Here is a 15,411-nt window from a genome sequence, read left to right as displayed (position 1 = left end):
AGTAGTAAGCTATTTAGCTTCTCAAACCTGTTTCACCATGCAATGAGATCATGACAAATTAATGAGCTAACTCAATTATTTTGGTAAATTAAACACCTACATATATCAATTAATATACTGCAGATGGTCTGAGATTAAAAACAAACTGCTGGAACCATCCAGTTCTCAAATGGAAAATAGATGATTAAATGGCTGGAAGTGGTGAAAAGGGAGAAAAGGGAAATGAGAACAGAAAAAGTGCTTGGGATTAAGGCTCCTACCAGAGGAAGATGCACACCACTGGTTGAATAGTCCGTTGCCATTTGTAATTTCTATACAAAAATTTTATATTTATTAGATAGAGATTATGAATAACAGCACAAAGTTTAATGCAAGAAAACACTTTCGGTCAATTATGCCTCTTTTTGATGATTTCCCCAAATTTTAGTGCAGTTAAAAGGTTTTCTTCTGGCTAAAACAAATTCAAAAAACACACAATGAAACAATTTCCATTCCAATTGCACAACTATAGATAGAACTCCATTTAATTAACATGACCATTAAAATTTATTTAACAATATATTTACATATTTACATAATAATCAACAGGTAAATATTAAAATAAACAATTTACACTTTTGGAACTATAATTGAAAAAGCATTTGTGCTGAAAAAATAGGTTCTGCTGCAGATTTTTCTTCAGGGTGCAGGGAAAGAGGTGGAGGAGAAGAACAGGACACTGAAGATAACCTGGTAATGCATGCACTGCATTGTAAGTGTAATTTCAAACAATTGCTGCAATGTAAAAAAGCAAACCCAAACACAAGCCTAACAAACAAGGTCAAACCACAGCACACTACAATCAATATAAAACCAACTATCAATTGCAACTTTGGTCCATTGAAACGTTAGACAATTAATGAGCTATACAATCAAAATAACTATATAATTTTCTTTGTACATATTTTAAACAATATTGTTAAATACAATGTTATTTACAACTGCGCGATGATATGTATAAAATAACTTATTTTTTAAAAAAAGACAAAATAATACATCTGTGCAGAAGTCCCCCAACCCCAAAACAAAAACAAAATCTGTACACTATTTAAGATCAAAACAGATAACTGTGAAATGAAAAAGGTGGGACTACTCTTGTTGCTAATTCACCTGTTCATTTTAAAATTCAATTAAGTCATCTTCAGAGCACAGTGCTTGCCTCTTCATGGCAGTAAAGCAATAAAAAGCCCCAAGATTTATTTCCCAATGTACCCTATGAAAATACAAGACAGTCCAGCCATGTACTTGGGAGCCAGGCAATTGGGTATAAAGAGGAATACAGTATAAGAATCACAGGGAGGCGAGGGAGGGGAAAATGTAAGCAAGTTTACTAAGTTGCTTCTACAGTGCTTTAGTTTGCTATCAAGGTTACTAGCTGCTTGTATGTAGGCCTTGTGCGAACAGTGGCATTATGAAAGCAAGCATATAGGATTCATTAAGACTAATGATACAGAACATTTTTAACTTCAAGTCTTCCTAGCTGCAGCCTTATCAAAGACGATAATTATCTTGGTACTGATACTGGCTGCACGCGATTCATGCATTAAGAACTGGTGGCTCTAGTTTGGTGTTAAACAAACAGGAAGGCAGCTTTAAAGAACCTCAGTTTTATCTTAAAGCCACTTCAGTCTCCTTGAGAATACTGCGTCTTACAGGACAAAAAGACTAGTATGAATCCATTGTGATGGTTATTTCGGCAATATAGCAAACTAGACTCAGCCCTTCTGACCTCCAGCTGCTGCCTTTTCAAGATTAGCCAAATGTGTGTAGTAACTCACACAGCCTTCTGCCTGAAGGTGAAGAGAGAAGCTGGGCCAAGATCAGAACTTGAACTTGTATCTCACTTATAATGGACCCAACCTAGTTGCTAGGATAATGTTCAACAAAATAATCATAGTGAACAAAGTGGCAGCAGCAGAACAAGATAATGAATAGTGTTGGGAGAATGATTTATTTTAAAATCAAAGCCCTGCAACCATTGCTGCAAATAGAATTGGTGAGATCAGCAAACAATGATCATCAAAAGCAGAGCAAGTAGCTCAGGAAAGGTGCACTGAACTTGTCCTTAATGATCTACACATGGCTCCTGAACCCCAGAAACATAGTTCCATTTGTGTTTTTTGATGGTTTACACTGTCTCAAGTTTGAAAGCCTGGGAGTTGAAAAGGACTCAACAGTCTGACTGGCTTACACGTGATAACATTTGATCTGTTACCATCAGCACCTCAAGATCTGAGAAAATTAACTGAAGCATGAATTCAACTTAGAGTTTCCTCACCTAAAAATTCCTTCACATGCACCTATATGGCCCACAAAGACAAACAATTAGACAGTCCCTGGTTTCCAAGACCTGGAAAATAGATTTTTCAAAAGAAGTTGACAAGAAAAGAATTTGAAGTGCTCAAAACAATAAGGTGAATAATTTTAACAAAGTGCAAGCATGTAAACAGAGAAAGTTTTTAAATACCAATAATTTTGAAACATTTACAAAACCTGCAAGTGCATCTTAGTTTTTGTTTTGGATTTAAAGATACTGTAAATTATGATTTACTTCTTTGAAATTAGACAAATTTGAATTTTTGTTAGAATGTTGTCTAAAAACATCTGTATATTTCTGAAAAGCCTATGGTAGTTTTGAGCCATTGTGTAATATTATAAAGGAGGCAGCACTCTACCCATGAGTGCTAATGTGAGGTTCTACTGTACCATCAATTCCTTCTTGGGGATATAGTATTACTATGCCCCTAACACCTTGCAGCTGCCAGCGCTGCTGGTATGACCATAACATAGCATAGCATATGCAACAAATGCCCTCCAACTTGTAAACTTTAAAGTATAGGCAGATATTAAGGGTGAATGATACCTATTTATCAGCTATGTATACTACTGAAATGTAGTAGTGGTTTCTGGTAAACAGTGAAGGGAAGTCACAGTGCGTTAGTGCTGAATCTCACATCAATATGCAGGAATGAACTGCACTTTCATTGTTGCAAGTACCCATATCTTCAATTCCTCACTTATCTTCAAAGTGCTCTGACAGAAAATACACATGCCTATCTGCAACTGCCCTGTATCATTCAGCAGTGACTGCAACAGAGTCATTTTAATGCACTTGCTTAAAACCTCCAAAACACATGCACAATCAGATGGGTGTCAAGTCAAAGTCATCATTGACATCAACAAGAGGGATGTAAAACTCAGGAATCTCAAAAATGCTCAAAGATTTGTGTGAAGAAGGATCAAGCTCTTGTAGTTTAAGCTGCCACTCTAATCTTTGCACTGCATTCATTGCTGCAGCTTCATGCTGCTGTCTCATAAGAAGGCATGTCTGTAATACAATAATAAAATGAAGTGTTAATTGCAAGGTAAAATTAAATGGCATCATTTACACTCATCATAGAAAGGAACCTTAGCCCGTTAAAACAGTATGACACTCCAATGGAAATTTAGTTACGCTTAGAATGCTCAAATTATTGATAGTGCTTCAGTACACTGTTGCGAATGCCATGCACGAAAGTGTGGTAGAAGCAGAGCAACATCACCCTCCACAATTGCAACTACAATTATGTTCGATGGCAACTTTGTAATCAGAAACAGGACCTTTTCCAAAGGGAATAAAAACCTGCAGGATGATTACAAAGTTTCAGGCAATCAGTTACATAGCGATATTAGTTGAAACGTGACACAGGGAAATGGTATTTAGTGCCCAGAAACCCAAGTACAGGAGAGAAATACAATTTATGAACTTGAGTTTTTTTCAGTTTAACCCATCCCTTTTATATTATTTAATACTGGCAGTTTGTACAATTAACTAAATACACAGAAATAATACTAATAATTTTCAAAGTATTCTTGTGTGCTATATGGGCAACACTAAGGCCAGCAATTGCTGTCTATCCCTAAATGCCCTTGAACTAAACTGTCTTAGGCCATTTCTGAGGGACAGTTAAGAATCAACCACATTGGTGTGAATCTGGAGTCATGTGCAAGGCAGATGAGGTCGACAGTCATCTCAAAAAGAACGTTTTACAACAGAAGTCACTGTTAGAGGCTAGCTTTCAATTTCAGATTTTATTAATTGTTCAGTTCTGGTTGTGAAACTTGAGCCCCCACTACCCCCTTGCATTGCTTTGGCCTACAGATTACTAACTCAATGACAAGATCATTATGTTGCTATCTCACCAATCATGTCATTCACTGGTTTGAAGATCAGTGGAATTTGATATGAAAATTGACTACCTTCTTTGCATGACTGGGATGTTCATTTCATTCATCTCCCCAAAGGTACATAATAGATAGTCCTCTCATTTGATGAGCATGAGGAGCAGATATGCATATTATCGCCCCGAGGACCTTTCAGCCTCAACAGTTCAATAATTTTCGGACCTGAACTCCTCCTCTCATGTCCTTGCCCCAACACCCACACACTGGGCTTTCCCATCGCATGGGCTACCACAACCATCCCTTGTAAGCTAATTATGGTCCCAATTAGCAGCTATTCATTTCCTCTGGTTGACCATTCCCAAATTCTTCGTCCAACTGTCGTTCTCTCTGGGCTTCATCTACACCTGTTGTTTACTCCTCCCCACTCCCTACCTTCAGAATACATACCAATCTTTTCCTAGCTATAATCAGTTCTGGAGGGGGGGTCACTGGACCCGAAACATTAACTCTGTTTTCTCTCCACAGATGCTGCCAGATATCCTGAGTTTCTCCTAGCAACTTCTGGTTTTGTTATGGGTATCCCTCTAATGTGTAAGTATGTGTTATTAATTGTTCTAGTAGGCACTGACACTCATCTCTTTTTACTCTGCAGATTTTTAGGCCCTCTAAGATATTTAATCACTCATTTGTTTGGGTACTACAATTTCTTTATTTCTCTAGTTGGTAGTCCGTCAAATCCAAAAGAAACCTTCATGGAACTTCACCACTCTATTTCAGACAAAGGTTTCCCATACTTCAACTATTTCAGCTTCCAATGCTAGCTTAAATTTTTAGTATTTAATTTTAAAACATCACTAAAATCTCCAACTTACAATTATTTACATGGACTGGATTTTGCTTTCTACTTATTTATTTGGAACAGAGTGAGTAAGAAAGGGATGAAATATTAGCCACAGGCTTTTGAGAGCTTTGGGAAGTTAATGATTCCAGCTGACGGTAATACTGGACTTATCAGATCCCACAGTAAGGGGGCTGCAGTGGTAATTACCATACCTCTGAACCAGAGAGCCTACATTCAAGTTGCATCTGTTCAAAGGTGTCATGACACATCTGAAAAGGTCGATTACAAAAATGCATCCCAGGCCTGGCTTTGATAGATCATAAGTTTTATATTTCTTTTGGTTCACCATGGAGGTCAGTCACAGGTAAAATTATTAGACTGATGAGTGGATTCTCTAGCCTCAAATAATACTGATCTTGCTAACGTTGATCTCACCTAATGCATGCCCTGTGCAATGTAACCTGTATGCCTCTGTCGAAGGCTTTTTGATCTGTACATCTTTGCTTACTACAGTGGCTCATAGCCACTCTGTAGTAATAATCAACACACAAATTCCGTCACTAAGTTCATGTTGTTAATAGGCAACAGGCCAATTCTCTTGATTACTTTTTGGAAAAAAAAAACTTTGAACTCCCAGTTCTACTTCAAGGCTGTAAATCCCCATAAAACATGCATCAATAAACAAAGTTGAGACAACGCAGCACCAAAATGTTACAAACTCAAATCAAACTAAACCATTTTTAAAAAAACACTGTACAGACATACATATCAAACTTTACATCACTGCTCTACTTTAGAGCTTAGGTTCCACATAACAAGATATTCCTAAGCCTCACCACACTAAGCTCAAATCCAACTCTGCAGAATTTCAGAATGGCCAAGGTAACAAAAACTTTACAAAATCTTCAAAAGTAATTAAGGTCAACCAGGAACACTTCTCCGTTTGAAAGGATAAAAAGGCAGGAAAAAAGTTGAGTTAGGCAGAGGATCAAGGTGGAGTGAGGAATGAAAATTTGGATGCTGAGAGGTAACCCCTGTGAGAGAGTTTGTTTGTTTTTACAACGACATAAATGAACTGTTGCCAGCCTTTTAACTTCACAAACTAGGAATTGTTCCTAATGAACCTTAATTTCCTTTAGGTTTACTTAAAATTCTATACTCCCTGATCATACTGATATTTTAAACAATTTCTTGTCACCCTGTCTTGTGACATTCTTAACAAGTACTTTGTATCGGTATTCACCGAGGAGAGGGACATGACAGATGTTGAGGTGAGGGAGAGATGTTTGCTTACTCTCGGTCAAGTTGACATAAGGAAGGAGGAAGTATTGGGTATCCTAAAAGACATTAAGGTGGACAAGTCCCCAGGTCCGGATGGGATCTATCCCACATTACTGAGGGAAGCGAGAGAGGAAATAGCCGGGGCCTTAACTGATATCTTTCCAGCATCCTTGGACACGGATGAGGTCCTGCAGGACTGGAGACTTGCTAATGTTGTCCCCTTGTTTAAGAAGGGCTGCAAGGATAATCCAGGTAATTATCGACCAGTGAGCCTGACGTTAGTGGGAGGGAAGCTACTGGAGAAGATACTGAGGGATAGGATCTATTCCCATTTGGAAGAAAATGGGCTTATCAGTGATAGGCAACATGGTTTTGTGCAGGGAAGATCATGTCTTACCAACTTAATAGAATTCTTTGACGACGTGACAAAGTTGATTGATGAGGGAAAGGCTGTAGATGTCATATACATGGACTTCAGTAAGGCGTTTGATAAGGTTCCCCATGACAGGCTGATGGCGAAAGTGAAGTCACATGGGGTCCAGGGTGTGCTAGCTAGATGGATAAAAAAAACTGGCTAGGCTACAGGAGACAGAGAGTAGTAGTAGAAGGGAGTTTCTCAAATTGGAGACCTGTGACCAGTGGTGTTCCACAGGGATCTGTGCTAGAACCACTGTTGTTTGTGATGTATGTAAATGATTTGGAGGAAGGTGTAGGTGGTCTGATCAGCAAGTTTTCAGATGACACTAAGATTGGTGGAGTAGCAGATAGTGAAGGGCACTGTCAGAGATTACAGCAGAATATAGATAGACTGGAGAGTTGGGAAGATAGAGTTCAGTCCGGGCAAATGTGAAGTGATGCATTTTGGAAGATCAAATTCAAGGACGAACTATACAGTAAATGGAAAAGTCCTAGGGAAAATTGCTGAACAGAGAGATCTGGGTGTTCAGGTCCACTGTTCCCTGATGGTGACAACGCAGGTCAATAGGGTGGTCAAGGCGGCATATGGCATGCTTTCCTTCATTGGATGGGGTATTGAGTACAAGAGTTGGCACGTCATGTTGCAGTTGTATAGGACTTTGGTTCGGCCACATTTGGAGTACTGTGTACAGTTCTGGTCACTACATTACCAAAAGGATGTGGATGCTTTGGAGAGGGTGCAGAGGAGGTTCACCAGGATGTTGCCTGGTATGGAGGGTGCTAGCTATGAAGAGAAATTGAGTAGATTAGGATTATTTTCATTAGAAAGACGGGGATTGAGGTCTACAAAATCATGAGGGGTATAGACAGGGTGGATAGCAAGAAGCTTTTCCCCAGAGTGGGGGACTCAATTACTAGGGGTCATGAGTTCAAAGTGAGAGGAGGAAAGTTTAAGGGAGATAAGCGAGGAAAGTTCTTTACACAGAGGGTGGTGGGTGCCTGGAACGCGTTGCCAGCGGAGGTGGTAGACGCAGACACGTTAGCGTCTTTTAAGATATATTTGGACAGGTACATGGATGGGCAGGGAGCAAATGGACACAGACCGTTAGAAAATAGATGATAGGTTAGACAGAGGATCTTGACTGGCGCAGGCTTGGAGGGCCGAAGGGCCTGTTCCGGTGCTATAATTTTCTTTGTTCTTCTTAAAGCTCTACACCTATAGGTGTACACAGAGGTCTCAAAAGGCATATGGTTAACATTGTCCTTCTCAATATACCCTCCATTGTTAGCTCTCAAACATTTTAGCTGATCAATGAGTCATCTGTATTGTAACTCATGCCGACTACCCAGTACAATGTGTTTTCTGCTCGTTTGGACATCATTACAAAATGACCGTCGTAAGCATAGTTAAAGAGAATTGCAAGGCATTCTATACATACATTAAAAACAAAAGGATAACTAGGGAGAAGGTAGGACCACTCAAGATAAAGGAGGGAACTTGTAATCGGAGGCAGAGGATATCGGCGAGATCCTTAATGAGTACTTTGCATCCGTATTCACCCAGCAAAAAGATATGAAGGATGGAGAGATTTCTGTGGAACACGATAATATGCTACCACATTTTGAAATCAGGAAATAAATGGTGTTGGGTCTCGAAGAGAGTTAAGCTAAGTCACCAGGGCCCAATGGTATCTACCCCAGGTCATTGAGAGGCAAGAGTGGAGGTTGCTGGGCCACTGAACAAGATCTTTGTATCCTCATGAGCCACTGGAGACACCCCAGAGGACTGGTGAGTAGCCAACGTTGTTCCTCTGTTCAAAAAGGGAAATAGGGACCACCCAGAAAACTACAGACCAGTGATTTTCACTTCGGTGTTTGGGAAGCTGGTTGGAGAGAATTCTTAGGGATAAGGATATAGGTGCATTTGGAAAAGCATGGCTTAATTAGTGACAGTCAACATGGCTTTGCACAGGGCAGGTCACGTCTTACTAATCTGACTGAATTTTTTGAGAAGCTGACAAAGGTGATCATTGAACGTAGAACAATGGATGTTGTCCACATGGATTTTAGGAAGGTTTTTGACAAGTTCCTTCATGGTATGCTCGTCCAGAAGATTAAGATACATGGGATCCATGGTGACTTGGCCAAGTGGATTCAGAATAGGCTTGGTCATAGAAGGGATAAAACAAAGTGGAAGAGTGTTTTTTAGGCTGGAGGTCAGTGACTAGTGGTGTTACACAGGGATCTGTACTGGGACCTCTGCTGTTTGTTTGCGATATTTATAAAATGACCTGGATGAAAATGTAGCCGAGTGGGTTAGTAAATTTGCAGACAATACAAAGATCAGTGGAGTCATTGATAGTGTAGAAAGTTGTCAAAGGATACAGCGGGATATAGATTAGTTGCAAATATCGGTGGAGAAATGGTAGATGGAGTTTAATCGGATGTATGGTGTTGCACTTTGGGAAATCAAATGCTAAGGAAAAATACAGAGTTAATGGCAGGACCCCGAACAACACTGATGTACAGAGCGATCTTGGGGTTCAAATCCATACTCCTTGAAAGTGGCCACATAGGTAAGTAGGGTGGTAAAGGCAGCATATGGCACGCTTGCCTTTACTGGTCAGGGAACTGATTACAAGAGTCAGGATATCATGTTGCAGCTTTATAAGACTTTGGTTAGGAGTACTGCATTCAATTCTGGTTGTCACATTACAGGAAGGATGTGGAGGCTTTGGAAAGGGTGCAGAGGCTTTGGAAAGGGTGCAGTAGACGTTTACCAGGGTGCTGCCTTGATTACAGGGTATGAGTTTTAAGGACAGGCTAGAAAAACTCAGGCTGTTTTCTCTGCAACGGTGGAGCCTGTGAGGAGACTTGATTGAAGCCTATAAAATTATGAATGCATTGGTAGGGTAGACTGTTAGAATCTTGTGCACGGAGGTGAAATGTCTAATACTAGGGGGATTGCATTTAAGGTGAGGGGTTCAAGTTCAAAGGAGATGTGGGGGAAATTTTTTTTTAAAAACCCAGAATGGTAGGAATCTGGAACACTCTATCGGGGGTTGGTGGAGGCAGATACAATAGGGGTGACTTTTAGATAAGCATGTGAATATGTAAGGAATGGAGGGATATGGACAAAGGGCAGGCAGAAGGGATTTAGTTTAATTTGGCACCATGTTCAGTACAATACCATGAGCCAAAGGGCCTGTTCCTGTGCTGTATTGTTCTATGTTCTGTTGTGAATGGCAATACTTTATAAAATGCTAGTTTGACATAACGTGCTTCAAGATTGAGAGTGTCTCAGAGTTCCAGGATTCCCTCTTCAGTCAACCCTTCTGTCCTCTCAACCATGGCCTGACCATTCTTCAGCTCCCTCTTTGGGTCACCTCTCAACTTTTTTTTGCATGGGCACATCCATCTCTGTTTATATTGTATTACAGTATCATTCATGGACCCTACTGTGAAACGTACTTGTACATCTTATTTAAGTAACTGTTGAAAGAAACATACCTTTAATTTATCAAACTTATCATCTACATCCTGCAACCATGACATAAATTGACGTGCATTGAATCGATCCCTCACCGATGTTTTGTTTTCATCACCCTAAAGTGAAAATTATACAATAATAATTTTTTCCAACAACTGTTCACAGTAACAATTAAAATAATTCTTATTCACATCCTCCACTCAAAAGACCAATTTCATCTTCACCTGCGGATCCTGAGGCATATTGTAAACCTCCGCATCCAGAAGCACAGTACAGGCACTAAAAGGCAAAGTTTGATTTGCTAGTGTCCTTGCTGCACGGTAATGGACTCTTAGAACTTCTTGCTCATTTGACATAATAAGTTTTTCCTGAAATTAAACACAAATAAAGTACTCCCAGTAATGTAATAATGTATATTTTAACCTCTAGGCTTTTGAATATATTTACTGTAGTACAATTCAACCAATATTCAAGTAGTTACTGCAAATATCTTGAACTAATCTAGTGTCTGAAAAGGGAGGAATTCGTTGTCAGATTTGGTAAAAAAAAATAACGATCTGGGTCTTTAGACATAATAGTGAGGCTAATAGAACTCAATGTTATTGAAGTGTAACTCAGACTGTAACCCCCGGTGAATTCATATGCTCAGTTAAACATGGAAATCGGAAATTTGATTCCCTACATTTCCAAAGGCTGCAAGATAAAGGCATACACTTACTTTGATGTAGACTAAAAAAAACTTCATTTAGCCTCAACAGACACAAAAGCAAAAATCTATTTCCAAGTGGCCTGAATGGTCCTGGAGACACAATGAGTTTGAGTCTTTCAGAGAGAAAAAAAAAACATTGCTTTAAGGTCTGTTTGGGCCAAGCATAGCTTCCCCCACCACAAAGGACAAACTCAGCGCGTTTACAGACTGTTTCAGATCCATCCTTGAAAAGACCTTCAGATTTTAGATCATTTCAGATTTCAGATGTGCGGATAAAGGATGTTGCACTTGCAATCAGAAATTTTTTGAAAGAATGCTTTCTCAGATTCCCATGCAGGGTGCCAAACCAAAACAGTTTTTAACACCAGTCCAAGCTCCAGTGCAAAAAATCCAGCTCTATTAATTCCTGTTTCTTGAAGATCCTTTGAGTATTTAAGGACATAATTCCAATATGGTTTTTAGATGGCCTCAAAACAACAGATTAAAAAAAAAGTGTTTCATTCTATATTATGCAAGACTAAAGATATGCACAAAAATATGTACCCGTTCAATACTATGCTGCAATCGAAGCTTCATTCGTATAACTTCATGTTGCCTGAAGAGTTCTTTCAGTGCTTCAGACAGCGATGGAGGAGGAGTAATCTAAAAACAAAAACAACAGCAATCAATATTAATGGGAAATGCTACAACTTGAAACTTTTGCAGTCGTCCATGCTGACAAAATTCGCTAAAAAAAAACTTTACTACTTTCCTCCTAAAAAATGATTTACTCGATGATGATTAATCTACTTCAAAAACTAGAAACTGGTCATGAACAAAGGAGTAGCACCTTCTACATAGTTTCTCCCTGAGTTAGCTCTGAACTTACAGGTTTCTTGTTTTCCTCTCATTTCTCCAAATACCCTTTCCAAACTCATTTGTCCATGAGGTCCACCTTGTGCTCCCTTGATATATTAATGATGAGGGGACTAAAATGTAATATCTTCAAATCTACAGACAAAACAAAACTGGGTTAGAAGGAGGAGGAGGAGGAGGAGGATGCAGAGATGCTTCAGCATGATCTGGACAAATTGAAAGAGTGGGCAAATGCATGTCAGATGAAGTTTAATGCAGATAAATGAGAAGTTATCCACTTTAGTTGCAAAAACAGGAATGCTGATTGTTGTTAGAACGGTGATAGATTGGGAAAGGGGAAGGTGCAAAGAGACCTGGACATCCTTGTAGCTCAGTCAGTGAGCAAGTGCAACAGCTGGTCAAAGCAGCAAATGGTATGTTGGCCTTTGTAATAAGACGACTTGAGTTCGGGAACAAGGATATCTTGCTGCAATTGAATAGGGCCTTGGTGAGACCACGCCTCAAGTACTGTTTGATCTCCAAATTTTAGGGATCATGTTCTGGCTATGGACAGAGTACAATAAAGGTTTACCAGGCTGATTTCCAGCGTGACACTTGGAATATTGAGTGGAGTTTTGGGCCCCAAATCAAACGATGGATTTGCTGGCACTGGGGAGTACCAGAGGGGGTTTACAACAATGGTCTTGGAGTGTGATGATACTATGGCTTCAAAAGGTATATTTTGTCCCTTTTTTGACAAGAGTTTTTGATCTTTAGGTATGAGCTCTCATCCAAGCCAACAAACAGCTTTGAGGCCTTAGGTTTTTTAAAAAAGTTGGAACAATTGAAGCAGCATGACTGGGTAGAATCAGGCTCCCACAGAACCAGGGTTTTTAAATTAGCTTTCATAGCTATGAGGATTTTGAAGTTGGCTGCGAAAATGGTTTCTGTCTCTGCTACAGCTAAAAGCTTGGGTTCTCTGTCTCTCTCGTGATTATGGCAGCAACCCTTTTTACTGACTTGGTCAAGGGTGTGTTTATGGGAATTTTACTATTTTGGAACACTGCAGAGTAGCAGTTAAATAATCTACGATTCTGTTAAGTCTTTCCAATAGAGGTAAAGTTACATCAATGTCTCTTTTGATTATATTTTAAATGTAGGTTAAGAATAAAGTTAGCTTTGCTAAAGCTGAGTAGTGTAGCCAAAGTACACCTAGAACACAGTACCTTATACTTCCTTTTATATAACATACAAGTTAGGGTCCAGGCTATCTCCAAGATATCTGAATGCGGTCTGGTCTGTCCCATGAAAAAGGATAAAGGGCTTATCATAAAAAGGTACAGTTGAGGACTCTGACTCTGTACTCAAATGAATAAAGATAAAGGTGGATGGGGCGGGGTGGGGTCTCATTGAAATTTACAGGATACTGATGGGCTTGGGGTAGACTGTACATGGAGATGATGTTCCCATTAGACAGACTAAGACCCAAAGGTAAACCTCAGTGTTGGGACAACGCTTCATAAGACCATAAGACATAGGAGTGGAAGTAAGGCCATTCAGCCCATCAAGTTCACTCCGCCATTTAAATCATGGCTGATGGGCATTTCAACACCACTTCCCTGCACTCTCCCCGTAGACGTTGATTCCTTTTGAGATCAAGAATTTGTCGATCTCTGCCTTGAAGGCAACCAATGTCCCGGCCTCCACTGCACTACGTGGCAATGAATTCCACAAGCCCACCACTCTCTGGCTGAAGTAATGTTGTCTTATTTCGGTTTTAAATTTACCCCCTCTAATTTTAAGGCTGTGCCCACGGGTCCTAGTCTCCCCGCCTAACGGAAACAACTTCCTAGCGTCCACCCCTTCTAAACCATACATTATCTTGCAAGTTTCTATTAGATCTCCCCTCAACCTTCTAAACTCTAACGAGTACAATCCCAGGATCCTTAGCCGTTCATCATACGTTAAACCTACCATTCCAGGGATCATTCGTGTGAATCTCCGCTGGACATGCTCCAGGGCTAGTGTCCTTCCTGAGGTGTGGGGCCCAAAATTGGACACAGTATTCTAAATGGAGCCTAACTAGAGCTTTATAAAGCCTCAGAAGCACATCGCTGCTTTTATATTCCAACCCTCTTGAGATAAACGACAACGTTACATTCGCATTCTTAATTACGGACTCTACCCGCAAGTTAACCTTTAGAGAATCCTGGACCAACACTCGCAGATCCCTTTGTACTTCTGCTTTGCAAATTTTCTCACCATTTAGAAAATAGTCCATGTCTGTATTCTTTTTTCCAAAGTGCAAAACCTCACATTTACTCACATTGAATTTCATCTGCCATTTCCTGGACCACTCTCCTAAACTGTCTAAATCTTTCTACAGCTTCCCCACCTCCTCAGTACTACCTGCCTGTCCACCTATCTTCATATCATCGGCAAACTTTGCCAGAATGCCCCCAGTCCCTTCATCCAGATCATTAATGTATAAGGTGAACAGCTGCGGCCCCAACACTGAACCCTGCGGGACACCACTCGTCACCGGTTGCCATTCCGAAAAAGAGCCTTTTATCCCAACTCTCTGCCTTCTGTCAGACAGCCAATCCTCAATCCAAGCCAGTAGCTCACCTCGAACACCATGGGCCCGCACCTTGCTCAGCAGCCTCCCGTGGGGCACCGTATCAAAGGCCTTTTGGAAATCTAGATAGATAACATCTACCGGGTTTCCCTGGTCTAACATACTTGTTACCTCCTCAAAGAATTCTAACAGGTTTGTCAGGCACGATCTCCCCTTACTAAATCCATGCTGACTTGTTCTAATCCGACCCTGCACTTCCAGGAATTTAGAAATCTCATCCTTGACAATGGATTCTAGAATTTTACCAACTACCGAGGTTAGGCTAATTGGCCTATAATTTTCCATCTTTTGCCTTGATTCTTTCTTAAACAAGGGGGTTACAACAGCAATTTTCCAATCGTCTGGAACTTTCCCTGACTCCAGTGACTTTTGAAAGATCACGGCCAAAGCCTCTGCTATTTCCTCAGCCACCTCCCTCAGAACTCTGGGATGTTGCCCATCGGGGCCAGGAGATTTATCAATTATTAGACCTTTCAGCTTTTCTAGCACTCTCTCTTTTGTAATGCCTACCATGCTCAACTCTGGCCCCTAGCTCTCCCTAGTTGTTGGCGTACTACTCATGTCTTCCACTGTGAAGACTGATGCAAAGTACTTACTAAGTTCTTCAGCTATTTCCTTATCTCCCATCACTAGCCTTCCAGCATCAATTTGGAGCAGTCCAATATCTACTTTTGCCTCTTGTTTGTTTCTTATGTCTTGAAAGAAGCTTTTACTATCATTTTTAATATTACTAGCTAGCCTACCTTCATATGTGATCCTCTCCTTCCTTATTGCTCTCTTTGTTATCCTATGTTTGTCTTTGTAGCCTTCCCAATCTTCTGATTTTCCAGTGCTCTTGGCCACTTTATAGGCTCTTTTTCTTTGATATATTTCCTGACTTCCTTTGTCAGCCATGGCTGTCTAATCCCACCCCAGATAATCTTTCTTTTCTTTAGGATGAACCTCTGTACTGTGTCCTCAATTACACCCGGAAACTCCTGCTATTGTTAGTCTACTGT

General features: G+C 40.2%; 1 protein-coding gene across 8 annotated transcripts in view; it reads right to left on the bottom strand.

The window, feature by feature from the left end:
• Nucleotides 1-491: 491 nt before the first annotated feature.
• ankrd12 (ankyrin repeat domain 12) overlaps nt 492-15,411 on the bottom strand; it is a 164,522-nt gene continuing 149,602 nt past the window's right edge. For all 8 annotated transcript variants that reach the window (XM_048528554.2, XM_059646222.1, XM_048528545.2 and 5 more), the window contains 4 exons: nt 11,485-11,583; nt 10,457-10,600; nt 10,253-10,348; nt 492-3,367 (listed from right to left, as the gene is read on the bottom strand). In XM_048528554.2, coding sequence (XP_048384511.2) covers nt 3,182-3,367; nt 10,253-10,348; nt 10,457-10,600; nt 11,485-11,583 — 525 coding nt within the window. In that variant the 3' untranslated portion in view covers nt 492-3,181. The remainder of the gene's footprint in view (nt 3,368-10,252; nt 10,349-10,456; nt 10,601-11,484; nt 11,584-15,411) is intronic.

The sequence above is a fragment of the Stegostoma tigrinum genome, chromosome 5 (assembly GCF_030684315.1).
Source record: "Stegostoma tigrinum isolate sSteTig4 chromosome 5, sSteTig4.hap1, whole genome shotgun sequence".
NCBI lineage: Eukaryota > Metazoa > Chordata > Chondrichthyes > Orectolobiformes > Stegostomatidae > Stegostoma > Stegostoma tigrinum.
Note: the sequence above shows the minus strand (reverse complement) of the source record. Positions and strands in the feature narration are given on the sequence as shown.